The sequence below is a fragment of the Chrysoperla carnea genome, chromosome 2 (genome assembly GCF_905475395.1).
Source record: "Chrysoperla carnea chromosome 2, inChrCarn1.1, whole genome shotgun sequence".
NCBI lineage: Eukaryota > Metazoa > Arthropoda > Insecta > Neuroptera > Chrysopidae > Chrysoperla > Chrysoperla carnea.
In genome coordinates, this window is record NC_058338.1 from 3,174,636 (window position 1) to 3,202,544 (window position 27,909).

The 27,909-nt window shown below is 29.9% G+C and overlaps 3 protein-coding genes across 7 annotated transcripts; 1 reads left to right on the forward strand and 2 right to left on the reverse strand.

Moving 5' to 3' along the window:
• Positions 1–706: 706 nt before the first annotated feature.
• On the reverse strand, positions 707–6,822 carry LOC123292497 (INO80 complex subunit D-B). 4 transcript variants are annotated; one of them, XR_006535005.1, is made up of 9 exons: positions 6,682–6,822; positions 6,347–6,482; positions 3,728–4,420; positions 2,790–3,140; positions 1,953–2,446; positions 1,683–1,790; positions 1,429–1,611; positions 874–1,352; positions 707–819 (listed from the first exon to the last, which is right to left on the reverse strand). XR_006535005.1 is itself a non-coding variant. In XM_044873205.1 (8 exons), the coding sequence occupies exons 2-8, from the start codon at positions 6,376–6,378 to the stop codon at positions 1,024–1,026; spliced, it is 2,187 nt and encodes a 728-aa protein (XP_044729140.1). In that variant the 5' UTR covers positions 6,379–6,482; positions 6,682–6,822; the 3' UTR covers positions 707–1,023. The 4 variants fall into 4 exon arrangements, 3 of the variants coding, with proteins under 3 accessions (XP_044729140.1, XP_044729138.1, XP_044729139.1); XM_044873205.1 differs by having other exon boundaries at positions 707–1,352; positions 1,683–1,787; XM_044873203.1 differs by having other exon boundaries at positions 707–1,352.
• A 622-nt stretch (positions 6,823–7,444) lies between these two features.
• LOC123294217 (F-box only protein 44-like) lies at positions 7,445–10,745 on the forward strand. The gene is made up of 5 exons (XM_044875331.1): positions 7,445–7,572; positions 7,670–7,798; positions 8,715–9,451; positions 10,376–10,643; positions 10,711–10,745. Exons 3-5 carry the CDS (start codon positions 8,750–8,752, stop codon positions 10,743–10,745), a joined length of 1,005 nt encoding a protein of 334 aa, XP_044731266.1. The 5' UTR covers positions 7,445–7,572; positions 7,670–7,798; positions 8,715–8,749.
• Positions 10,746–11,150: 405 nt separating this feature from the next.
• Positions 11,151–27,818, reverse strand: LOC123292500 (uridine diphosphate glucose pyrophosphatase NUDT14-like). 2 transcript variants are annotated; one of them, XM_044873208.1, is made up of 7 exons: positions 27,760–27,818; positions 13,304–13,447; positions 12,337–12,380; positions 12,207–12,271; positions 11,899–12,112; positions 11,748–11,824; positions 11,151–11,476 (listed from the first exon to the last, which is right to left on the reverse strand). In XM_044873208.1, the coding sequence occupies exons 2-7, from the start codon at positions 13,412–13,414 to the stop codon at positions 11,328–11,330; spliced, it is 660 nt and encodes a 219-aa protein (XP_044729143.1). In that variant the 5' UTR covers positions 13,415–13,447; positions 27,760–27,818; the 3' UTR covers positions 11,151–11,327. The 2 variants fall into 2 exon arrangements, with proteins under 2 accessions (XP_044729143.1, XP_044729142.1); XM_044873207.1 differs by lacking the exon at positions 27,760–27,818 and having other exon boundaries at positions 13,304–13,534.
• Between the last annotated feature and the right edge of the window lie 91 nt (positions 27,819–27,909).

The following is a 27,909-nucleotide window of genomic DNA, read 5'->3' on the forward strand; positions in this document are numbered from 1 at the left end:
TACACCGTTATAACAAAATAAAAAATATAAATACTGCTTAAAAATGTTGTAATTAAGTATCAAAAAGTAGTATTTAAAATATATCATAATTTTGAGATATTTAAATGCAGTTTTTTGGCGCTCTCTGTTGATGACGTATAAGTACGTGATATGTCAATTGGTGATATTTCAATGTATTTTGTTCAAATATTTTTCTTTCGTAACTTTAATGACTGGATATTTCAACTAAACCATTATTTTAGTAATTAATATCTTTTTAATTACTTAAAATTAATTAATAAAAGTACAAATACAGTGAGGGCATTTAAAAATTTATAAAACGGAAATTCAAATTTGTATACGGACGTGACATCATCGTACGGGCTTGTCAAATTTGTTGACATACTGTATGATATTAATTATTTACATTTTATATGGTATTTCATTAAATTATATTATTCTACGGCTTTTTATTAGAAAACTTAATAATAACGAGTGTAAATTCTGTGTTGTAAATTCATTTTTTTAAAGTATAAATTGTACATTGAACTGTCACCAATTGACAGATCACGTACTTATACGTCATCAACAGAGAGCACCAAAAAACTGCGTTTAAATATCTCAAAACTATAATGTATTTTAAATATTTGTTTACACTTAAATACAGTATTTTTAAACAGTATTTATATTTTGTACTTTGTTATAACGGTGTAAACAATGAATTAAAAATATTAAAAAAAAATACATGAATATTCCCTATTGATGATTTTGATACCACTCTCTCAAATTTCCAATTGTTCTGAAGTCTCGTGTCAAATACTACGCCCGACCCTAGATAATCTTGTAAAAAAAAGTCAGTGATGTAAAAACAAGTTATAATTATTGCATTTTTACCTTAAAATTTAATTAAAGCGACATTCTTTTCTTCACATTTTCAGTTAACTTCTTTCTCACAATCAATTCTTAAAAATTATACACTGATTCAATTTTTTTTGTTTAGTTTTTTTTAGGTTAGTTTCAATAAATTAGTTTTAAAAAAAAACTCTAGGAGGGCATATGTGCAGGTGGTTGTTGAACAGATATAATATTATCTAAATTATGAATTCGTGATGGAATTACGGTTGGAACTGTGGATGAAACTGTTTGAGCAACACTACTACTACTAGTTACACTAAAACCATTTAAATTTGGGAATACATCTGGCATGTGTGCCAACGATTCAACTAATGCATGTTCATCTAACAGCGAATCTAAAATGCCTTGAGTTTGTGACATTTTCTCTAATGATTTCACATCTTGATTAACAGCTTCGAGAGCACGTTCTAATTCTTCGGTTTCTTCACGTGTCGGTTCATATACACCATTTCGATCAACTATAATTTTAAATATTTTATCAGTAATTTTTAAGCTCAAATCAAAAAGAAACAAAATGAACCTCCAGAAACTTACTGGCAAATAAATCATTGAAAGCGTCCGGTGGTATTTGATTAAAAACATTCGTCAAATCAGTTTCTTCTAATAATCTAGATGCTTGATTTACAAGTGCTTCCGCTGGTCCAGCTAATTCTAAAGGTAATTCCTCACCAACTCCCAATACTTGAGCTACCATATCATCATCTGGCTCGTCACCGCCTGGATTTTAAATGTTTTATTTTTAAAATTATATCAAATTAAAAAAATCAATAAATAAAAGAAAAGCATACCAAAATGATTTGGTGTAGATAATTCCGTAGATTCGGCAAGAGGATTTGAAAGTCCTAAATCGTCTGAACTATCGCATGCCGATGATGTTTCAGCCACATTAATATCTGCTAAACATTCCGAAAAAAAACATAATAATTTTTAAATTTTTATAAAAGCCTGTCGGGGAAAATAATTATGGGGAAATAACTTGGAGAGGGAATAATTTGAGGACTGCAGTCTTAAAACATTCATTAATGCGACTATAATAACTAAATAGAATAAAAATTTACCAGTAGATGATTTGGTTTCTGAGTGCAGTTGAACATGTTGTTTATCATGATGCTGATGCTGATGCAGATGATTATTGGACGTAGTTTTCGATACATGATGATGCTGTGATGATAATGAAGATGAAGAAGAATGTTGTGATGACGATGGTCGTTTACGTTTCTTACTTCGTTTTTGTGGACGTATCATCGCTGATGGTTTCACTTTTTTACGTGGTTTCTTTGGTTTAACAACTTGACACATTTTATTATAATTATCACGTTTTCTTGCATGCTCGATACACAAAGGTAGTTCATGATTTAAATCAAACACTGGTATACAACATTGTGTGTTGTCAGCAAACTTTGCTGTACAATAATCATATAATAATTGATCCGAATTATACATTATATGACGTCCACAATGTCTTGTACATGGTAGTGCTTGTGCTTTACAAGGGCCACCATCACCATCGTAAGAACACTGTCGTGGTGGTAATAAACCTGAGCTACTCGATCTGTTTTCAATTTGAAAAAGAAAAAAAAAACACCATAACCAAAAATTATACTTTTATTAATTATACAATAGAATCTCGATAACTCAAAACTCGATGGCGTAAAAATCTCTAAGAATCTTTTCAAATGGATCAAATGGATTACAAGATTAATCCTACGGACCCAAGAACCATTTGACATTGTTGCTCGTTTAAGAACTCGACCACGCTTTTTACGTCATAAGCACGTCAAAGAGAGTGAAAGTTTCCTTGACTTCCAACGACATTAAATGTAATAATATTAGTAGCAAAGCTAAGAATAACAGTTATTGGTAAATATTTATTTAAAAAAAAAATCCACACTCACCGATGTTGTAAACGATCTCTAAACCTAGAATGTTGTTGTAAAATAATATTAGCTATTTGTGAACATTGCGTTCCTTGCATTGCTCCAATTAATTTAATCGTTCGATGACAATTCATATTATCATTAATCCTCTCCAATTTCTGTTTATATAATGCACGTGCCATCCGTTCACGATTCCTTTGTATATGCATCTCACGATCCACTCCAACCAGTGTACTCCAATGATTTATATTACCCAATGTCATAACACCTTCATCCATATCCGAATCATCGGTATCCGATAAACTAAATGCATCACACACATTACCATACTGATATGGAGCATGCCAAACACGTTTTCGCGTTCGTATCCTAAATATGGAGAAAATTTATTAGTACCACCATCAGTTTTAAAGAAAAATTATTGTAATGCACAAGAAAACAAAAATTTAAGCGACGAAAAACAGATTTTTGGCGTTAACTTCAACTAAAATGTTTAACTAAACTAAACTAAACTAAAAACGGTTAAATCGATATTCGAAGGCCAAATTTTTAACGAGTAGTTTTCGAGCTACGGGCGATCAAAGCTTTCTGTGAAACTGCGATTAAAGCTCCACATACGTTATAGTTATATAGCTCGTAGTTCAAAAACTATCTGTTAAAAAAATTTGTGGCCGTAAAACCTTTTGATCAGAACGATCCGAAAAACATTTTGGGGATGGTTTGAAACAAACCACGCACATTGCCGCATGGTTTGCTTGTTTACGTACAAAATCTAATGTTTTCTCACAATAATAGAATAACAATATAAAAAGTGGGATAATTTGACCAAATCCAATTAAATAATTTTATACTTTTTTTTTTTTTTTTAAATTACTTCCATTAGTATCTGCCATGTTGCTGTCAAACATTTAGTTTTTTTTTTTATAAAAATATTGATTTAGTTTATTGATGTTTACCTTTGTAATGTTTCATGATGTGTTGTTTTTAAATTGACACGTCGTGTTTTAGTTAAATTATTACCCGTATCCGTAAATAATTTACGATACACTGTACTATTATTATCACTTATATCTATAATACTGGGCTTAACATCAACAGAAGAAGATTCAATTTTTGTAATATTATTTGGTACAGGACTTATTTCTTTTTTATGTTTAACATTCACTTTATGTCGTGCAATTTGCGCTTGCAATTTGTTCATTGTTTTTGAACAGACACCACCACCACCATCATTATTATTATTTGTTTGTTTTTCACTTTTTATTAAATTAGGATTTAATAAAGCTAACGTGGTCGTGGTCGTATTGGTATTGGTATTATTAATATTAATATTATGTACATTATTTTTATTATTAGGTGAAGAGGATTGTGGTGGTTCTGTTTTAATTAATTGTTTTTTTAATAATGTTGCACTATTTAATAAATTTACTTCCGAGTCATGAAATGCATATGGATCATCGTATGATACTTCTTTTTTTATTAGAAACGAACATGAATTCGATGTGATTTTATTATTATCAACATATTTTAATGTTGAATGTGTTGTTGTTGTATCCTTATTGATTAATGATGGTATAGATGTGGTCGGTGATCGTTGAACACGCGGTACTGTTGTTGTTTTTGATGCAGTATTAACAACTCCATTGCATCTGAAAATATTTTTTTTAATTAAAAAGAAATTGTAAAGTTAATCAATTTTTAGAAATCTCTATCTCTATATTATAAATGAGAAGTAACAATGTTTGTTTGTTTGTGTGTTTGTTATGCTTTCACGCTAAAACTACCGAATGGATTTGAAAGAAAGACTACAATAATTTAGCTCATACATCAGAATATTACATGAGCTATAATTTATAAAACTATATTTAAAAAAAATTAAATTTAATCTGACATTTTACTGCGCCTTCTATTAGCATCATTTTGAACCATAAACTCAATGAATTATGACTATTTGACATTTAAAAAAATTGAAAACTGTATATATATTTTACATGTGTAAAACAAACCCTACTATTATATCGAGTGTTATGAAAGGGAGATAGTGATAAATGAAAGTGGTAAAGGCTACAACGAAATGGGCATTACCAATCTTTACTTTTAAGTCTAGAGAAGCGGGCGGGTATCAAGCTATCAGGGTCGTAACGAGGGTACATAGCGCCGATGGCAAATATAAAGGTTGTGACTTATATATATTGGGATCGGCTCTAACGATGTTGATGAAATATTCTATACTGGTAGTATTTAACATAAGAGTAAAGGCAAAATTGGGAATAGCAGACATAATCGTGCCGTTTTATCTTAAAGAGTCTGTACATTTAATTGATAAACTCTTTTAATTTATTCAAATGATTATCAAAATAAGTATTGATTTCTCTCAACGTTTCCGAGCAAAACAAGGAACTTATTACTCTCCTAAATGATGCTGGGGTATTTTACATAAGAAACTGATTACAATTTTGATAAACCAAGTATGTAATCCACCTAAATTTGGGTCATACTTTTCAAATATGTGATCAAAATTAACCTAACTCTAATGGGTTTCAAGAATGTGGAGTCCTAGTCCCGGAATTAAGCACATGCGTGATAGCTAGCGAAAAACAGATACCGTAGATGAAAAAAATGACCCAAAATTAGTGGGTTTTAAAAAAAATTCCAATAAAATCGGATCAAATTTGCTTGTGTTATCAAAAAAATCGAATTTTTTAACTTTATGACGTCATCAAGTTCAAAAAAATTTAATTTTGCTCTATCACATCCAAATTTTATCCAACTTTGATAAACCAAGTATGTAATCCTACTAAATTTGGGCCATACTTTTCAAATTTGTGATCAAAATTAACTTAGCTCTAATTGGTTTCAAGAATTTGGAGTCCTGGTCCCGGAATTAAGCGCATAAGTGTGAGCTAGAGAAAAAATGGCATCGCAACTGAAAAGAATGACCCAAAATTAGTGGGTTTCAAAAAAAATTCCAATAAAATCGGATCAAATATGCCTGTGTTATCAAAAAAAATTTAATTTTTTAACTTTATGACGTCATCAGAATCCAAAATATTTAATTTTGCTCTATCACATCCAAATTTTATCAAATTTTGATAAACCAAGTATGTAATCCTACTAAATTTGGACCATACTTTTCAAATTTGTGATTAAAATTAACCGAGCTCTAATAGGTTGCAAGAATGTGGAGTCCTAGTCCCAGAATTAAGCATATGAGTGTGAGCTAGCAAAAAAAACAGACATCGAATCAAGATAAAATCGGACCAAGTTTTTCAGGGCTTAATCTTTTCGCCTAGTCTTCTTCGAGCATGATATTTTAGCAGCAAGTGAAATTTTTTTAATTTTTGATGCCGAAATCCAGCAACAAAAAAGTGCATGAAAAGGATGATCATAAAAACTAGTTAATTTTTTTACAATTTCTTGAAATATCTTAAGAAAAGTGGCAAATATTCCTAACAACAAAACTGTCTTACACTTAATTAATTTATGCATATTTCCAAACAACCATAGATCATTATGCCTCATAAAAGAAGCATAAAAATGACTCAATTATTTGTTAATTATAACAAATTTCTTACCGAATATTTGTTGGTGCGGTCAAATTAAACATTGTGACTTCATCGCAAAATAACTCACTTATTTTGAATGGAACAATCTCTTACAAGTGGGGATAACAATTTCTATTGACGTTGTATTCCGATATGTCATTTTGAGCTATCAACAAAACATAATAATATTAAATAATTTTTATTACTTACAAACATAATTCAAATCAAAACAAATATTACGAAAAATTGTTGTATTTTATTTTGAAAGTTGTATATCAAGCGTAAACAACTTAACCAAAAAAATTAAAAAAAATTAATGACATTTACTATAAAATATACAAATTTTATCATTACCAATTAATTACCTATAAATATTTATTAATTATTACATTAAATTGAAGGAAGTATTTGATTTATTTATGAATTTTATAAAGAAAACAGATTATGTAAACTCAAGTTGAATTATTATTGAACAAAAAAAACTTAAATAATGCTTATTAAAAATTATATTATTATTATCAGTCAAAATTTCATAAAAAACATGAATATATTAATTAAACACGTATAATCACGCTGAATAATTGCACATTAAAATTAATAAAAAAACACAAATTATTGTCCAATAATTAATGTTATTAGAATAGACTGACAGTATAAAGCAAATGGCGGCGTACATAACAACATTTTATGGGTCTTTAATCACTAAATATTGGTAGCCTTTCATTTAAAATTGGTAGTAAATGGTAGAAATTTAATGGCGGGATTATTTTAAAAGAAAAACCTGTAGCTCTTAGCTACAAAAAGTATAAACAAGCTCACAGCTTCTTCTTTTATCTAGCTAAATTTTATAAACCTAATTATATTTATGATCGAGTTAAAAAGTTTACTTAAAAATTATCAATACTGCAATTGTTTTCTCTCTGTAAATTTAGCACCCGTTGTACACTTTTTCTGTAAGAAAAAGATAGGTAATCATTGTATGGGGATCATTGACGTTGTATACTTTAAAGTCAATGATGAGGATGCAAAATTTACCGAGAAACGACGTGCGATAAAATAAAAACGTCAAAAATATCTATGTTGGTAGCTGAAAAAAATTTAACTTTGAATTAAACTTCAAGCGATTCTAAATTCAATCACAATAGGGCTTTTCATTTAAAAAAGGATTCATTTTTATTTCGGATTCGGATAGATGTCAATTTAAGAAAGACATATTACATATCTTCTATCTTTATCAAAAGCGCTGTTTGAAAAAGGTAAAATATATTCGATTTTCCTTACTTGAATTTTGACAATTATCCGAAACAAAAGCAAATAATTATTGAAAAATCTTTTTTTTTCGTGTAAACTCAGCTTTCAAATAAATGTACCGTGCATGAATTTTATTGGAGTCGTTTCCATGGTAACGATACACTACTTTACATTGACGTTAAAGTTATATAGACTGAGTGTCAAACGATTTTAAGCGTGCTAACATCTGAGGTAATTGCTTAGGTTCAATCATTCTTAATGCAACAAGTTTAATATTAATTGATATTTTTCAATAATTTTCATTTGACATTTACTATTAACATTTACATGTAAAGAATTGCAAATTAGTCATAACCTTAGATAATATATTTTAAGTCAAAACAGCCTTTTTTAATGCCAAAATATTACACTGGAAGCGCTGGTGTTGATTTTATTGTCCCTTGCATTGATTGATTACCATGACTACGTACACAATGAATATAGTAAGAGAGCCCAAGAGAGGATTTTTGTAGTAACTCGAGCGCGTCAGATTAAGATATGGGGAGTTCCTTGGACTTTCCTTAGTATCTCCACCAAATATCAGCCATAATTAAGAGGGGACACGCGTAGGGCAGACGATCAGATTAGTAAAAACAAAATTGCGATATTTGAATTAACTCGAGCGCGTCAGATTAAGATATGGTGGGTTAGTTAATAGATGTTAAAAAATGTACATTCCAATAATCTGACGATTTAAGCGAGACGCAAAGAAATGGGTGGCTTGCAAAGTTTGTTACCCGTAGTAACCCAAGCGAGATCAAAATTTTTTCATATTATTGAAATTTAGCATTTTTTAGCATGTAATTAACCCACCATATATTAATCTGACGCTCTCGAGTTAATCTAACCGTCTGCCCTATGCGATTCCCCCCATATTTAGGGCTAATATTTGGTGGAGGTACTAAGGAAGGTCCAAGGAATCCCACAAATTCCCCTCTTGGGCTCCCCTACTAATAGATGAGGTCGTAGACTTATTAGAAACATTTGGAGATGAGACAATTGTTGGTCGACGAACCTTTTTCTATTACTATTACTACTATTGCTATTATGAAAACTTTATGAAAGCTAAAAAGTAAAATTATTAAGGATTTAAAATTTATTTTTCAAGAATCACACAAACAAGTTAAAGAATATTTATATAAAATGAATGAAGAGACAAATAATGGATTAATACTGAATAATCAATATTATTTACCAGCAGAAATATTATCATTGATATTAACTAAAGTTGATGTCACAACATTGTCAAAACATTGTACACTGGTATGTAAACAATGGAATGGAATTATTAAAGAAAATGTATGGAAATTAAAATGCGAACAAGAATTAATGGAAAATGATGAAAATAAACAGAAATTACGACAATTGTTACGACAAAAACAATACTCTTATATTGTCTATCAAACTATCTTTATTCGAAATCAATCATTTTATACAAATTTAATAAAAAATTGGGATAATTTAAAGTTTTGGAAAATATGTCGATATAGTATAAGTGTTTTTTCGTTAGAAGATATTAATGATAATATTTGTAAAATTACGGATGAAATGAAATTAAATAATATTACAAAATGTTGGACACCAGCAATTCATCTGCCAATGCGTAAAATACAAATTATTGATTTATGTAAACGAACTGGTTTAACACAACAATTTATTGATGAATATCAACCACCAATTTATGTAAGTGATTGGTATGGAAATCGGCGGACGGAACATGTCACAAGTATTTATAAATTATGTGTCGTCTTATATGATACGGATTACAATGAAATCGAACGTTGTAATTGTAATTTTTTGTTTGAATCGATTGTGGAACAAGGACAGGGTGGTTTTTTTCGAAAAGTATGTTTCATTTTTGTAAATAAAATCTGATGTTTATAATGGTATAGGCGTTGAGTGGGTTTCGGTTGAATTTACAGGTCCTACCGAAGAAGGAGTGTATTTCCATGCTCATCGCTCAGAGTGGGAGGAAATTTGATATAAACAAATTAATTGTTTAGGAGCTATAGCCGTATAAACAATTAATTTGTTTTTCAAATTTGCTCCCACTATGAACGATGGGCAAGTTGCAAATTCAGATTCAGCGGGTCAAAATACGTCGAAATACTCCTTGATTGGTGGGATCTATCAATGCATACGAAACCCACTCAGCGCCTACACTATAATACATGATAACACTTTCAAATTGCTAATAGTACAGTCAAAGATGTAACAGATTAACGAAAATGAAATAAATCGATCACTTTTTGCTAAAATGTTTCGTTTTCGCCCGTATGAATTTTATGATTTTCATTATTTTTTTCCTCGGTCTTATAGCTCAAAAAAAAAAGAAAACAAAATTGATAGTCCGCCACCAAATTAGCAAAGAGTAACATTCATAATAAGAGTAATCACTAGCTAATTCTTACTGATGATGACTACTTGGTGAAAATACGTATTTTTAACACAGCCAAATTTGATCCGATTTTATTGGAATTTTTTTGAAACCCACTAATTTTGGGTAATTTTTTCAACTCCGATGTCAGTTTTTAGCTAACTATCAATTATGTGTTTAATTCCATGAACAGGACTCCACCTTCTTGAAACCTAATAAAGCTAGAATTATTTTGATCACAAATTTGAAAAGTATGACCCAAATTTAGTAGGATAACACATTCCATCAGATTTGTGCATAAATGAGCGATTTTTTTCTTTTTCCTTAATTAGCCAATTTTTACTGTATTATAACTCAAATTTTATAATGAATATTTTCGTAATAACTTTTAGGCTCAACATGTATTTAAAAATTATGGTAAAAATGTAAGATACGTTTATTTTTGGCATTCGGCTATTGATCGTATTCGAGAATGGAGAGAAGATCAATCCTGTTGTACTAAATATGCAGGTGCAAATGTACAATTATTTTATCCAAATGATACTCGTTTAGATCACGTGATCGATGGGAATTCACAACAAAAAATTCATAAAAATTGTCGTAAAGAATATTGTGAAGTTGAATGTATATCACAAATTCCTGAATATTTTACTAATAAAAGTACCTATAAAAATTGGTTTTTAAAATAGTTAACTATTTAGTTTTTTTTTATTATTTAATATCATAGAATATCTATTTTGTATTCACACAGGGCCGGATTAACCCTCAGCGGGGCCCTTGGCTACCATCAATTTGGGGGCCCTTTTTTCACGTCCGTTCCCTTCTTTTTTCGATTAAAAAATACAAACTTATATCTTTCAAAAGTAATAATATCAATAAAATTACTATCTACATTTTAAACATGTCGTTTTCTACATTTGTTTTCGGCAAATTCATCAATTATATCATCAATATCGATTTTGTTCAATAAATCTGACTCAATGCAAAGTATATCTAACATCTCGAGTCTCTCTTGTCGCGTTGTAGCGCTTTCAGTAGCTTTGATTCTTTTCAATTGCGAGAAGGATCGTTCGACAGAGTTCGGTGGTTTTGTTAATTCAAAATATGTGTCAGGAGTTAAGAGGGATTGTCGAGTCACTGAAAAACAAGTCAAAGAGTCATGGCAGAAAATATGTTTTTATTTACTGAAATAGTTTATAATTTTGACAAACTATTCAAATAGTGCACTTTTTTTGGACAGTTAATTTTTGGTATCAGATAATTTTTGGATAAATGTAAATTATATCCAGAAATAATTGCTTTTGTTGAATACTGTGAACGTAACATTTTAAAAATTATTTTTTACTATTTTATAGAATATTTTTCTTTCTTATTTAATAAAAACCATATTAGACCAAATAGTAGATTGTCGGTGGTATTGATTGTAGATTTTCCTGCAGTTAATTCCATAACTTCTTCAATTGATAATTCCACCAGATCTTCACAATTTTCACCTAAATTCAATTTGAAATTAATTTTAAAATTTTGTTATTTATTTATAGTTGGGTGTTATTTATTATTCCATGGATAGAAGCCAAGATCGATGTAGAAATTAATAGCAATTCTCTTTTTCATTCGTCTCAATCCGATCAATAGAAGCAGAGATATTCAAGAAAACATCACCAAAGTAAACAATGTAGAGAGAAATTGTTTCAAAACCGCGTGCAGAAGGTCGTGCGGATCGTTCCGCACAAAAAACGTATATTTTGCGTTTACTTCACTTACCTAGCGAAACTTTCATAGAATTGTTGATTTCACAATAAAAAAACGTTGATTGATTTCCGGCTGGTGACGTATCAAAGCTAGAAATATTAAGCATTCATTTTACTCAAGTATAAACGACTCACTTTTGAAGCTTTCTTAGATAAATACAAACCAATAAGTAACAACTTTTTCAATATTATTCGATGAAACTTTGTATCCAGTACATGTTTCGATTAAACTTTCAACTGTATTTTCGATGCTCTGATTATTTTGAACACTTCCAGAACAAAATTCATATGTTAAACCTAATTCAATTGGATATTTTTGTAGATCTATGGTACTTTCATCCGGTAATTCTTTACCAAATGCTTTAACTAAATATGCACCTAAAAATTAAAATTAATAAAATTAAGGTTCAAAATGAGACGACCTTGATAGGATTTTTTGTTGTTTTTCCAGTTTAAGAACGAATTAGATTACCTGGACGGAATTTTTTCCATAATAATAATTTTTTGGTGGTTGTATTAAATATGCAAACATCTATCCTAAAAATAACCTTTAGAAACCATTTTGTGGAATAAAATATAATCAATTGTTTAGATACAGTTACCTATTTTCAGTTTTGATTATGTCCCAATTACGCTCTTCGTTATTCTGCAAAAGAAAGGATTAATTATTCTTCATAAATATTTGGATTGATATTATTATAGGACAGTAAGTGGAAATAATAGGCCAGAAAAATAGATAGAAATAGAACTGGAAAAAATGGGTCTATGAAAAAATAGTACTGGAAAACGTAGACTCCTGAGAAAAAAGACAGAAAATAGGCCTAGAAATGGAAAAAATAGGCCTCCTTATCTATCCGCGAGTTGGCCATGCCTTTAATGGGGTTGAGTTAGCGCGGGTCTGCGGTTTTTTTGGATTTTTGTTTAACCCTGTGATTGCGTTCACTCACAGATCCAGGTGTTCGCGATGCTTTGGCATACGGCCAAAAATATAGCCGTAAGATGAGATTTAAAGTTGCACTTTGGGGTTAGATTACTCGAAAATCAAGCACAAAATAGCAATTTATAATCGTCATTTCCGTTTTATTTGGATATAATTGGGCAAATCCCACTTTCAAATCTTGGCGCCACTGTTATCGTACTCAACCTTCTCATTCTTGGAGCCAACATTGTCGATTGTGATGAATTTGTCGTGATAATTAATGAATCTATTTTTCATTGGTCTGTTTTTTCCGAATCTTTGTTTTCTTGTTTCTAATTATTTCTGAGTTTTTGTTTCTCCTGGCCTGGTGTATTTATTTTGGATCTATTTTATAGGGTCATTGGGTAGGTTGGGTAATTGAAATCTTCCAAATCTTTAATCGGAAAATATGACTTTTCAATGGATAAATATTGATCAGTACTTTTGATAATAAAACTAGGTACACATTGCAAACAGTGCTGTTAAACAAAAAGCATGTTGCATGCTCTCTCATTCTCAAGTTTTCCCCGAATTTAGTAAACTAGCTCTTTAGTAGCCTAGATAATAAATTCTTGGCTTATAACTAAAATAATAAGTGAATAAATACATACCATTTTATACGTTAAACGAAATGGTTGGAAAATTTCTGAATATTTACATTTTGTAATCTGTATATCAGTGATGTTCGTAGAACATCGATTCTCTGTCGTTGAACTGTTCATTATTTGTTATATTTATTGTTGACAAACACAAAACTGGAACAAAAAGAAAAAAACTATTTAATTCCTGATTTTTCCAATTTCTTTACATTTGTATTATTTTGTAAAATTAGTTTATTCCACCACTCCCAAAAGATTAAACTTTCCCAAAGAAATATTCAATTTATTTAGTAAAATTTAATTTTATCGATTTTCTTATCTCATATTTCTAAAATTTAAAATATTTAAATTAAAATTTATTATTTTATTTAAAGCTTCATTAATTTTGAAGTTAGAAATGCAAAAAATGATATATGAGCTCATTTCAAAACAAAATGAATCATGTATGGAATACAATGAAATGAATCATTATCACGAGCGAAGCGGGAGTCGGTAAAAGCTAGTAAATTATAAAAATTTGCAATTTTGAATTTTTTAAGCAGTTGTACATGGCGTTGATTGTTTACAGACCTTGAATCTCTATAGATTCGGACCTATGTATATTAGTATTTTAAAAACAATTTAACAGATGTAAATATTACATTACCTACATTATTTATTTACATTTAAAGTAGAACGAATGCGGTACTAACTAAGGATAAATCATACGTCCTTTAAAGGTTATCAAACGAGAGTACTTTTTAAAATCAAATTAATATTTATTCAGTATTTGGGTGATATTCAAGTCCAAACTTTGTAGCGAGTAGAAATATTGATCGTAAGGTAAATAAGGCTCACATTTGAAATTTCTCGGTAGAACATACCATCACACTTCACTCTTTACGCAAGCATGCGTTTAAACGTTACGGTATTGGTCCGCAGTCGCTCGCGTCGCCAAATATTCAGTGACGAATGATGCTTTGTTGAAACAACAGGTATAGTTTTATAATTTTTCGTCCTAAGAAACTATATTTGAGCTTAGCATGTCATGTGTAGCCAACAACAGCAAAAATTTTTCCGGTAACAAATACACCGTAAACTAATGTAATTAATTCATAATCGTCTAATAATAGTGTATTCCACTATTTTTGAAAAAGTACTTCAAAATGTTGATTTTGCTAATAAAAAGCCACCAAGAACTTAAATTAAATTTTAAACCTTTTTTAAACTGTCAAAAACGGGGGCATCCAATTTGATGACGTAATATGGGTATCACTATACGAAATAACAAAAATAAGTTTGACAGATTCATAGACATCTGATTATAATATAAATATAAATACTTATTATCTATGGATACATTATACCCAGCTGTCTACACTGAACTAACTGATGGTCTATGACTCCTACCGCTATGACATCACAGCAGGGATTACCCGCTTTTTAGGTCACGTGATATACAGTTTAAAAATTACGAATTTTAATTCTAATATTTTAAAAGAAAAATGTACTTTTATGACTCGAAATCAGAATATTTAAGTATATTTATATATAAATTTTAACTTTTTTCAAATTTCATGATTTATTTTTGACTAACGATAATACCCTATTACCATGATCGTATAACCTTAATATACACCCACAATTCAAGTACCTATAACAAGGTACACAGGCTTGCATACATATATTATTTCCGTTTTACTTTGTATTATCAAAATGTATAAATCTCTTTAGGTACATTTGGAAAGGAAGAAGAAATAACATCCGAATCTCAGAAGATGTGAGAAATATATGCCATCTGTTATACTTTTAAATATTTTTTTTTTTTACGTTCAATTCAGTTGTTTGTTGGTTGTGTGTTATTGTCGGCAGGTGTTTAATGAAACAAAAATCACACTTTGCACACAAAAAGTACACATTTTACTACCTCTATCATCATCATGATTCTCTTCTACCGCAGTCGTTTTTATCCTGTACAACATGTTCTTTTTTTTGAACGTGGGAACTTTTTTTAAGCAAGGTTATTTGGTATTGTTGTTAAACGTTGAGAGGATTCTTTGTTTTGTTATTTGATTTTGGAGATCCTCCATTCATGAAAAGATCAATAATATTGATTTTTATTTTTCCATTACATTTTTTTTTTTTTGGGTATTATTCGATCTTAGGTATATAAAATGATTGGCTCTGGATATCCAAATAATGAAATAGACAAAAAAAATACTGACATGTTTTTAAGAAGTAGGTATTTTTAGAAAAAATACGCAAATAGCTCTAATAGGTTTCAAGAATTCGGAGTCTTGGTCCCGGAATAAAGCATATAAGTGATAGCTAGCAAAAAACTGACATCACAGCTGAAAACAATGACCCAAAATTAGTGGGTTTAAAAAAAAATTCAAATAAGATCGGATCAAATTTGCCTGTGTTACAAAAAAATCGAATTTTTTAACTTGATGACGTCATCAGAATCCAAAAAATTTAATTTTGCTCTATCACATCCAAATTTTATCCAATTTTGACAAATTAAATATGTAATCCTACTAAATTTGGGTCATACTTTTCAAATTTGAGATCAAAATTAACCTAGCTCTAATAGGTTTCAAGAATGTGGAGTCCTGGTGTCGGAATTAAGCACATAAGTGATAGCTAGCGAAAAATTGACATCACAGCTGAAAAGAATGACCCAAAATTAGTGGGCTTCAAAAAAAATTCCAATCAAATCGAATCAAATTTGCCTGTTTTACAAAAAAATCAAAATTTTTAACTTGATGACGTCATCAAATTCCAAAAAATTTATTTTTGCTCTGTCACGTTCAAATTTTATCCAATTTTGATAAATAAAGTATGTAATCCTACTAAATTTGGGCCATACTTTTCAAATTTGAGATCAAAAATAACCTAGCTATAATAGGTTTCAAGAATTCGGAGTCCTAGTCTCGGAATAAAGCATATAAGTGATAGCTAGCAAAAAACTGACATCACAGCTGAAAAGAATGATTCAAAATTAGTGGGTTTCAAAAAAAATTCCAATAAGATCGAAAATAATTTGCCTGTTTTACAAAAAAATCAAATTTTTTAACTTGATGACGTCATCAAATTCCCAAAAATTTATTTTTGCTCTATCACATTCAAATTTTATCCAATTTTGATAAATAAAGTATGTAAACCTACTAAATTTGGGTCATACTTTTCAAATTTTTCATCAAAATTAACCTAGCTCCAATCGGTTTCAAGAATCTGGAGTCCTGGTTCCGGAATTAAGCAAATTAGTGATAGCTAGTGAAAAATTGACAACACAGCTGAAAAGAATGACCCAAAATTAATGGGTTTCAAAAAAAATTCCAATAAGATCGAATCAAATTTGTCTGTGTTACAAAAAAATCGAATTTTTTAACTTGATGACGTCATCAAATTCCAAAAAAATTATTTTTGCTCTATCACATCCAAATTTTATCCAATTTTGATAAATAAAGTATGTAATCCTACTAAATTTGGGCCATACTTTTCAAATCTGAGATCAAAATTAACCTATCCCCAATAGGTTTCAAGAATGTGGAGTCCTGGTTCCGGAATTAACCACATAAGTGATAGCTAGCAAAAAACTGACATCGCAGCTGATAAGAATGACTATTGGGAAACATTACAGCAAAATTACTAGGTATATTCGATCGTAAAAGGTTAATTTCCTCCCAAATTGCCAAAGAACATACAAGCGATAACGATTATACAACCGTTTTTATAATAATTGTCTTAAATATTTTAATAAATTGATTATAAAATAATTAATAATATTGTATTATTTAAATGTAAGTACATTATATCCATTACTTAAGTCAGTTTTTTTGTTTTTGTTTTTTTAAACATAGGTAAGTGTATAAAATAAGGTATATTAAGTGATTACATAAAAGTAACGTACATACATTATTAATTTCAACTTCGACAGTTAATTCATTTATAAAATGATAAACTAGTTAAATAACTTATTCGTTGGTAACTTTAACTTTACTTATCCATACAAACAACCAACAGGTTGTATTTTTATACTCTGCATATATGTAATAAATATGGGATACCTATATGAAACTTAGTTAAAAGTTAATAAAGCAGAGATTCATTCAATTCTGGTAAAAATTCATCAGAATAACCCAAAAACGAATGGAAAATTGGTCGTATGTTATATTTTTTCTTCATAATTCACTTCAAATTTATTATAATTATTTCAAGATTTTAAAAAAGACAAATTAATCAACCAAAAGTATTAAAAGATAATTTTTTTAACATAAAAGTTTACAACTATTTCAAAAAATTGCATCTCTGCGAAAAAGCATCCAATTTGGAATCGAATATGGAATATATTGCTCGAAAATTTGGCACATTGCACGAAGGGTTAAAAGGGTAATAAATGTTATCCCTAAGTTTTATATGAAGTTTAGAAGCGTTCCAAAATATTAAAAATAATTAAACTACAATTTTGTTAAAACCGCTCGAAAGCTGGTATATTTTTCTTAAAAATGAGGCTAGAAAACAAATTCCGTATGAGCTTTTGGACCAAGATATTCGCTTTCCAAGCAAAGTTGACAGTCCTGGATTTAAAATCCTATATCAACTGAAATAACCATCGCACTGACATTATCCTCAGATAATTCGAAAACTTAAATAGCTTTCTTTTATGCCCTAGCTCAGTTGGTTAAGGCGTAACCAATTCCGTCCGCGGTATGCTTAGGGTAGCGGGTTCGATTCCCGCCGTCGCAACAAAATTAATGCCATACACTCAGTGGTTCGACACGTCCAGAAAGCCGAACACTTTTCGTTCGCCATGTAATACATAAACGAGTCCGTCTTAGTGAGTTAAATTCCACAATAACTCTGTTAAAACGTATATAAAGTCATAAAGATTACAATCTGTTTAAGCAACGTGTTAGTCATATAAGATAAATCTTGTTTATTTTCATCTTACATATCAGTATCAGTATGGGAACAACGAATATATGCTGTATTCGAGATCATGGCTGATCTATTTCATTTGTTAATTAATAATAATGATCTTCTATGTCTTCTGATCAAAAATACTCGAAAAATCAATTTACAAACAATTATTGTTTTATGATAGTCCCCTCTATATTTTAAAGTGACACCTACTTCGTCTAATGAGTATTTTTTCCATACTCACATCTCCCGAATTAGGCCTCAGATTGAAATTTGGTAAAGAGCTTTTCCATTTGTCTTGATAAGCTTAATTTACTGGTATAATTTTCTGCTCTCAATACCAGAGCACCCCGTATATCGTTTAATACAAGAAGTTCATCCGTAATACAAATTTTACAGGCTTTAGGAAAATGAGAACTTCTATTTGTAATATTTGTATTTTCAAAGATAAAATCGATCAACGAATCCAATCAGGTTATAAAGATTAAATAGTGTTATTATTATATTTATGGTATAGTAACTAAAAGAACATAATTAAGCTCCTTCTTCCTAACTTACAAAGTTCTGCTTTATAAAGTCTGTCTATCTGCACTTCTCAGTATAATACAAGAATGATTTAATTAGTTTACGATTAAACGAAATATTATGAAAAATTCTATTTAAATATGTATATCATGCATATATAGAGGTATTACATATGTTTTACCTTCTAGCTAGCGTTTTTATAATCTTAAGAGTATACCTAAGTATTATAAACTATAAAAACATGATGCTGAAAGAGCAGTCCAAAATGATAAATGATTCTTTAAACAGACAGTTTTATATAATCTACACCCTCTTAATAATTATTTTTAAAGCCGTGCTAAAAGTAGTTCTTCTTTTTTTCAATTACTCTCTTTATTTTAGAATTCGTGTCGGAAATTTTCTTTCAAATAAGATGGTTTAATAATAGACCGTGAGATAGAAAGGGTGCTTTGCGAAATGATTAAAACATACTTGAAACTTCGTGAGTGGCTTCTTTTTGGCGGGTCTACCAAATTTCTCTATACGAGTTTTTTTTTAAGGATGTATGAGCGAGGGCGTGGGAGTAAAAATTTAAAAATAGATATTTTCAATTTTGATGATAAATTTATATTATTACTTGACGATATAAGACAAAAAGTAAGAATAAAATTTTTCGATATCTGGCTTAATTTTCAAAATATCGAAAATTGAAAATTTTGTTTAATTATTTAGCTTTCGATATTTCGAAAACCAAGACACATATCGAAAAATTTAATTCTTATTTTTCGTCTACATTCATGAAGTTATAACAAAATTCATTATCAAAGTTGAAAATAAGATAAAAATAATTTCAACCCTTAATCTACCCTGCTCTTACATCCCTTATATGGACGGTGACACTTAGTTTTTTTCTTTTCTAATTCATTGCTAATATGCTTACTTTCTATTAAAAAGTTTTTTTTAAATTTGTTTTCATTCATTCCAAATGAAAATTATCAAAAACTTCCAAAATATGTCGTTTTTTGAGATTCCTCCATAAGAGCCAATGTATTTTATATCGATTTTTAATGACTTTTTTCTTAAAAATTTGCCCGGTTACCTATGGTGAAATTTTAACATACGCCACATATTCTTTGAGTAAAAGACTACCTACAAACAAATTTTGAGCCTTTAAATCAAACATTGTTGTCATGCTCATACATCCTTAAACAATAACATATTTTGTCCGACAAAAATACTTTTTTAACTTCTTTTTTGTTTTTAACTTCTTTAAGTAAGCTTTAAACAATACAGTCGCACAATCTTTATAAAGATTCATTGGCTTCTCTGTTATTAGAAACTTTTCCCAAGAAATATTACAAGATGATAGGATATCTAACTTCTCTATCAAGTTGAGTTTATTCAGTGTTTTTAAACATTAAAATTCCTTAACATTTAAATAAATTGATTTCCTTCGTAATAATAATTATTCTCATTTGCTACATATTCGTAAAGTTTATCGAACCATTTAAAAAAAGAAATGAAATCAATTTGTTTGTAACTCCTGTTCGTTCATATTTTAAAAAAGGAAAAAATGAAATTTATTAGTGCAACAATAAAATATAATATTTTTTTAATAACTAAAAATTGTTTTTAATTTAAATGTTATTAATTGAAATAATATAATATTTTAATGAGTTACACTGTGTAACATAAATTCAAACAAATTTTGTTGTTAAGTTCTTAAATTAAATATATATTAATTGTGAACGAATATTGTTATAAATATTATTTAAAACTGGAATGTTTTTTTATTATGAATACAGGTGATTCTTAAAACATTGGTAAGGGGTGTCACTTCCGGCCATTGCGTCATTGAGAAGTCGCAATCCCACTGGAAGGAGAACTGTAAACTTGGCGTCCCTTCTCAATTAATAATACACTGAATAAGCGGGAAAAAAGTATCGATAGTGAAAAAATTCCTGATCCCGGAATTAGACACATAAATGATAGCTAGCAAAAAACTGACATCGAAGCTGGAAAGAATGACCCAAAATTAGTGGATTCCAAAAAAACTTCCAATAAAATCGGATCTAATTTGCCTGTGTTACAAAAAAATCGAATTTTTTAACTTGATGACGTAATCAGAATCCAAAAAATTTAATTTTGCGCTATCACATCCAAATTTGATCCAATTTTGATAAATAAAGTATGTAATCCTACTAAATTTGGGTCATACTTTTCAAATTCGAGATCAAAATTAACTTAGCTCTAATAGGTTTCAAAAATGTGAAGTCCTGGTATCGGAATTAAGTACAAAAGTGATAGCTAGCAAAAAACATACATCGCATCTGAAAAGAACGACCAAAATTTAGTGGGTTTCAAAAAAAATTCCAATAAGATCGGATCTACTTTGCCTGTGTTATCAAAAAAATCGAATTATTTAACTTTGTGACGTCATCAGAATCAAAAAAATTTAATTTTGCTCTATTTCATCCAAATTTTATCCAATTTTGATAAACCAAGTATGTCATCCTACTAAATTTGGGTCATACTTTTCAAATTTGAGATCAAAATTAACTTAGCTCTAATAGATTTCTAGAAAGTGGAGTCCTGGTCCCGGAATTAAGCACATTAGTGATAGCTAGCGAAAAATTGACATCACAGCTGAAAAGAATGACCCAAAATTAGTGGATTCCAAAAAAAATTCCAATAAAATCGGATCAAATTTGCCTGTGTTATCAAAAAAATCGAATTATTTAACTTTGTGACGTCATCAGAATCAAAAAAATTTAATTGTGCTCTATCACATCCAAATTTAAACCAATTTTGATAAACCAAGTATGTAATCCTACTAAATTTGGGTCATACTTTTCAAATTTGAGATCAAAATTAACCTAACTCTAATAGATTTCATAACGTGGAGTAATGGTAACGGAATTATGCACATAAGTGATAGCCAGCGAAAAACTGACATCACAGCTGAAAAGAATGACTCAAATTTAATGGGTTCCAAAAAAAATTCCAATAAAATCGGATCAAATTTGCCTGTATTATCAAAAAAATCGAATATTTTTTGTTTTATGTATAAATCATACGTTTTGTTTCTTCGCTTCTTTTGCTGTTGCGCCGGTAGCGGGTGCCTCCTTTGCCACGACCTAGTTACGGACCTGAACATTGTGCTTAAAATAGATAGACTTGACTAATCGTTCTACCTCTCTGAGACAATTACTGAATACTGAAAGTAATGTTTTGCCAAGCAATCGAATTTTTACAAAGTGATTCAAGGTGGCGCATGTAATCTTTTATAGTTTTATCCTCTACAAAAATTGTAATCATTTTTGGCCGTGATTGCTTTGGAATCTTCGAAAATTTGTGTACTAACTTGAAAGTCATACTTTATAAAAGTATGTACTTTTATACATATAGATACAATGTTTTAAAATGTTGAACTAGTTTTGTAATTGATGGCCTGTTAAATGAACACACCAGGTTGTCTTGACCGGAGAGTATCATCTCTCATCATAAATAACAACATATGAAAAAAAAAGCTTGAACAGCGGGTGTTATCAACCACATATTACACGCACTTCATAACTTATTTTTTTCATATTTCAAATTTGTTATTGAAATGATTAGAACTCAGATTTATTTTTAATAATCTTTTGTAGACTTACTTAAACTTGATTTTGATATAAAAGATTAGCAATTAATTTTTAATGTTAACATCATTAAAATATGATAACGTTAATTTTAGTATATATGCACTTATTAATATCTTATATTAACAAGTGAAAACAAACAATTGATTGAGTTAACTGTTGAAATACCAAGTATAGAAAACACTGTCACATTACACATATATAACTGATACACATACTATACAATTTGCACCTAATTTCCGCCCTGATGGGTAAACAGTGATGTTTACGAAAAAATGTTTCAAACAAAAGTTGTTTATTTTTTTATAACAAACATTTTTTATATTTAAACTTTTGTTCTATCTCTAACGGTTTACAAGATGGGTGCTACGGATCCAAGACGCAATTGACTTAGGTGGCTCATTTACGAACTCGACCTCACTTATTACGGCCTGAGTAAGCTATAAAAACGAAAAAAGATATTCGTTTTTGAGTTATCGTGTACACAGACGGGCAGACAGATAGACAACCGGAAATGGAATAATTAGGTGATTTTATGAACACCTATACCAAAATTTTGTTGGTAGCATCAATATTTTTAAGCGTTACAAACTTGGGATTAAACCTAGTATACCTTGAAATATATTACATATATACATAGTATAAAAACACAGTTTATGCATGTTAAGGCTTATTTGTAGTGGCAGAAACGAAGCAATGAAGTTCCAAAAATTTAAATAGTAATTCGGATTTGAATGCGGTTTTCGGACTTTGATTCGTTCGAGCGTCAGCAAATTTTGTGACCTAAATTGAGTTATTAGAAATTAAAAATACGCATTTTGCATAAATAATATGCATTTTATAATTGCATTTCCTTCGGCTAATAGTGATAACAATGATTCCAAACTTGTTACACTTGTTATGGTCGCTAAACACAAAGAAATGAACACGTCAGAATTGGCCTCCGAGGTGTCTGATGTCCAAGGTAAACGGTATCCCCATTGTCTCCTGGATTTTTCAGGAAATTCGTTATATAATCGGTCCAAACTCGTTGTCCGGAGGTTTTTTCGGGTCGTTGAGCACGAATATCGCAACAGATTTGATCTCCAATCTAATCTTTATTCTGTTTTCCCTGTTCATGCAATTTTCTGATATTCATAAATGTTCTTTGAATAAAACAAAATGGCTTTGGTATATGTTTGTATGTAAAGCAGATTCTGTAAAATACATCGTTTAGTTTGTTTAAATATCCACATTTGTACATTCTTGAATGCAAAAGACCACTTTGCATATTAATGGCTACCAATTAATAATGTTATCATAAACATATAAATCCGTGTATCTTGAATTTTAATCGAATATCTTTTTAGAATTGAAGTAAAATAATTATTAAATATTTTTCACTTAACTTATAGTACAAGAAATGCTCACTCGAAATGCGAATCATTTTTTAACTACTAGTAAGTAGCAGATCTAGTAATTTGCTACCTCGTGTTTCAATTCAAAAATGCTTCAATTGGTTGGCATCTTGACTTCCGAAGACATTCGCTTGGTCTGCTTTACTTAAAACAAAACTCACAACTGAAAAACCCAATTAAATTTAATATCATTTGACTTGTAACAAATATTTATCATTCACACAGAAGTATAAGGATTCAAGAAATTTAGGCGTTATTTTCAGTTATCCATTCGTGGCTACCTTATACATTTCCAAGTGAGATTGATTCGGTGGAAGCGCTGTAACTGTAGCTCTTCGGCTTGCATCTAGCAAATATAGTATAAGTAGTAAAGGGAAGGTTAAAGACTGGCAAGCAAAGCTTCCTCGGTCTTTTTACTGGCTAATAATTTTACTCACTACTCCAAAAGAGATTGTTTCAGAGTGCTGTAATTGTAGCCCTTCGGCTTGTATTAAACAAATATAGTACAGGTAGTAGAAGGAAGGTCAAAGCCTAACAAGTAAGGCTTCCGGTACCCTGACGTTAATGTCAAATCTACAAGTCTACAAGTTTAATGAGTCAAGCAAAATAGTTCATATATTCAAGATTTATATATTCGAGCAGTCTATTCCTGGACTATTACATAACTGATTCAACCATACTTGAGTTTAAAATAATATATAGTTTTAATAAGGTATAAATTTTACAACACCTTCGAGTATAAACACATATTACATAAACATTTTGTAAACACTATAAATTTGTTTTTAATAAAAAGAAGAAAAACGTTAACACGCGCTTCGTCTTATTACACTCCCCATCATCAAAGGTTTATTATTTTTGTTTCTCTACTTCCAAACTAAAGCTTTTCAAGCTTTAATTTCAATATCGTTCAAACTCAACAACAAATTTTAACCGAGAAAGAATCAGGTAATAAGTATTCTCAGAAAATTCCTTGAAATAATAGACATTAACTGGAGATAAATTCATGTATGAGTGTGTCTCTTGAGATTGTTACCGCTCTAAATTTCGCATGTAATGAAAGCTTGTAGTAAAGAAGTTATTCGTAAGAATGTTTAACAACAACCGTTTAAATAAAAATTATTATGTTATAATAAATTGGCGTAAACTTAATTATTAATACAAGCAAATTTAAAATTATAATAAATATATAGATTTAACTTAGGTAAAATAAAAAAAATTAACATGCAAATAAGCACTTAAAATAATTTTTAGTTTCACAGTTAATATAATGTTGTATTTAGAATTTTTATTTTTCAAGGTTTCTTACATAAAAATATTTCAATGTTCCATGCAGTATACAGCGTGTCCCCGTGACTCGATGGACATAGCTTAAAGGTGTGATTCCTATGCTGTGTCAGACGCGGTATACTGCTCTTATGAAATCTAATGCAAACGTAGTCATCGATGCGTCATTGTGTCTGGTGCGGCTGCAGCTGGAAGGAGTCGTGCGACTATATCTCTTTTTGAGCACCACTGACGCAACTTTACTCAATAATGTTTTTATTGGTTAAATTCAATAGTACCCATAACTGTTTAACTATAGGGTTTTGATCAAAAGTCCAAAAGGCACTTTCGACTTAAAATTGTTCAGAGAATACACTCTTAAGTAATGACCATCGAATCACGTGACACCCTGTATATGTACTATCGGAGAAGAAATATTTTACTTAATTCAATTAATTTTACAGCTACTTTTATCGAATGTTGAAGTAGGTGCAAAGAAGTATCGACGGAATTTGTTCTCCAAGACAATCACTTTTATACTAGCATTTAGTAACAAGTTTTTTCATCAGGCACTAAAACCTCCGGAAAAATAATGAAAAGCCAGGATTATAGATCGACAGCAGCTGCAATGCTGCACAGAAATTTCGAAAGACTTGTTGATAGCCATCAGCATCCTTATGCTCATATTCATAGACTCAAAATAATTGTTCTACTAGTTTCTAAAAAGATCGAATTCGGAGGGGATTCTCTAACTAAGAAATATCGAAGTCTACATAAAATACGAGAAGCACAACATTCCTTCGCCATCAATCATTCATTAACTGAAAGCGGGCAATGCAATCATCGACAGAATTATCTTAAGGACAGTTTTAGTTTGACAGAGCATGGATCCTATCAAGCATGGTCCATTATTTTAAGTGAGGTCTATTGAATAATATTTAGTGAATAATTATTTTTAATAAATCTCCGAAGAAAATTCTTTCTCGAACATACAGAACCATTCTTAGACTAGTCAAAAGTTTTTTTTCCATTATTTCTTTTCGTATTTAATAAAACTTAAGTTTTGGTGCCCATATTTGGATTATATTACCTGGTAATTGAGAAACACTTGTTTACAATTTTTCTAGAAAAGTATTTATTATTAAAATTCAAACAAATTAGATATTAATATCAATAATGACTATCAATTTCCAAGTATTTTTCATGAGAAAAATTGTTTCGCTTCGATTGTACAGTTTGTATAAATTATAAGAAAGTATATTGTTTATATACTTTTTTCTTGTTAGTAAATAAAATTTATTTATAAATAAATTTTATATTTTTTGTGATAAGAATCAAAATAGACTTCTTCATTATTTCTATTAATCAATAAATTTTCTCCTACACTACTTGAAAACCTTGAATATATTTTCTCACATTATTTATTCTACCTACGGAGTATTTCTTTTGCTTTTTTGTGGAAAAGTTAAAAATCAATTGTAAGTTCCATTTGCGAACTGCAAGTTGCTCCTCAAAGAGGATATCTTAAAAAAGGCCAATCTTAGATGGAGGGAGGAATGTACTTGTGGTACTTTAAGACAAATATGGTCTGAGTATAATCTTAGGCGTTCCGAAGATCTTATATCACTTCCAAGGATCTTATACCACTGGCTAGGTGGCAGGCACGCTGAAGGCTGAACGCCTGGCTCTGACAGTGTATCATGATTACTGCAGTAGCTGTCACAGTGAGCAGGGGGAAGAAACGATGATTCATCTTCTCTGTCACTGCCCAGCTCTTGCCACGAAGAAGTGGACTCACTTGAGCCAGCCTTTCTTTGACGATCTCTCCGACTTGAAGTCCGTTGACAACAAAGCCCTCCTGCTGTTCTGTTCCAAAAGGCTCCTAATGGTTCATGGAGTATTGGCCGGAGATGGGCCAACCCTCTTTCGGTATCACAACGGAGCCTATGGCTCTAAGTGTGTCCCACCCCCAGGACAGACATAGAAAAGATTCACTTTGCATTTGTGACATATTTAATGGCACAATAATTACCTGCAATCTGGATTATCGAGTACATTAAACTGTTTGGTTAATTATCATTCACAATATTTATTTTACCTGTTAATTAACCAAATAACTTACCGGTAAATAATCGGATAATTATCCTAATCGGATAATTGTCCCAATAAGATCATTAGGTTCCGAAAGAACTAAACGGGAGCAATTTATTGATAGCAAAAACGTTAGGAGAAACAAAAGTTTTGTATTAATAATTGCAGCACTTGTGGGATCTGAAGGAGCAATTTTTTGATATATGAATTAATAATAATAATCTAATATAATCTAATATCCCACGCTAACTTTATTAGAGTGGATAAATTGTCCTCTCGAATTTCTACTCACAGCTCTCTTACTATAACAATGTCGATAAAGTCGATGCCGAACTATACATTATACAATATTATCACTGTTATACATATGTCAAAAAGAGAGATAGAAATAATTTGTTCACTACTATCATAAATATTCCACTTCCTATTTAAAGTTATATATTATCCTACCTGACCTAATCTTTTATTATCCTAGTCCTGTATTCCTATACCTACTACGTGACATTGAAATAATTCCATTCGGTTTTTATTTGCAAAAATAAGGTTAAGTTTCATACATAAACTATGTTGTTGACTTGACAGAACACATATAATATCTTATTTTTATGTTTTTAAGAATACAACAGTTGTTTTATAAACATTATTTAATAAATAAAATATTACATACCCAAAATATTTATAATAAACAATTTTATTAATATTAATCAATATTTAAGTAAATATATTTTTAGTAGTAGATACAATAAACACACTAGTAAGAAGAATCTACTACTCTTGAATAATTTCTTATCATACAACTAACCTAAAAATAATGTAC

What these genes read in the sequence shown, in the direction of transcription:
- LOC123292497 (XM_044873203.1), bottom strand. Translation starts at nt 6,378, where the DNA reads ATGTTTAATTTGACCGCACCAACAAATATTCG. An exon ending in ACCGCACCAACAAATATTCG is followed by an intron (nt 4,421 to 6,346) that starts GTAAGAAATTTG and finishes AAATATTTTCAG; the next exon opens with ATGCAATGGAGTTGTTAATA. An exon ending in CATCATGAAACATTACAAAG is followed by an intron (nt 3,141 to 3,727) that starts GTAAACATCAAT and finishes CTCCATATTTAG; the next exon opens with GATACGAACGCGAAAACGTG.
- LOC123294217 (XM_044875331.1), top strand. Translation starts at nt 8,750, where the DNA reads ATGAATGAAGAGACAAATAATGGATTAATACTGAATAATCAATATTAT. An exon ending in AGGGTGGTTTTTTTCGAAAA is followed by an intron (nt 9,452 to 10,375) that starts GTATGTTTCATT and finishes AATAACTTTTAG; the next exon opens with GCTCAACATGTATTTAAAAA. An exon ending in TGAATATTTTACTAATAAAA is followed by an intron (nt 10,644 to 10,710) that starts GTACCTATAAAA and finishes TTAATATCATAG; the next exon opens with AATATCTATTTTGTATTCAC.
- LOC123292500 (XM_044873208.1), bottom strand. Translation starts at nt 13,414, where the DNA reads ATGAACAGTTCAACGACAGAGAATCGATGTTCTACGAACATCACTGAT. An exon ending in GAAAAAGTTGTTACTTATTG is followed by an intron (nt 11,825 to 11,898) that starts GTTTGTATTTAT and finishes TAATATTTCTAG; the next exon opens with CTTTGATACGTCACCAGCCG. An exon ending in TTCTATGAAAGTTTCGCTAG is followed by an intron (nt 11,477 to 11,747) that starts GTAAGTGAAGTA and finishes AATTGAATTTAG; the next exon opens with GTGAAAATTGTGAAGATCTG.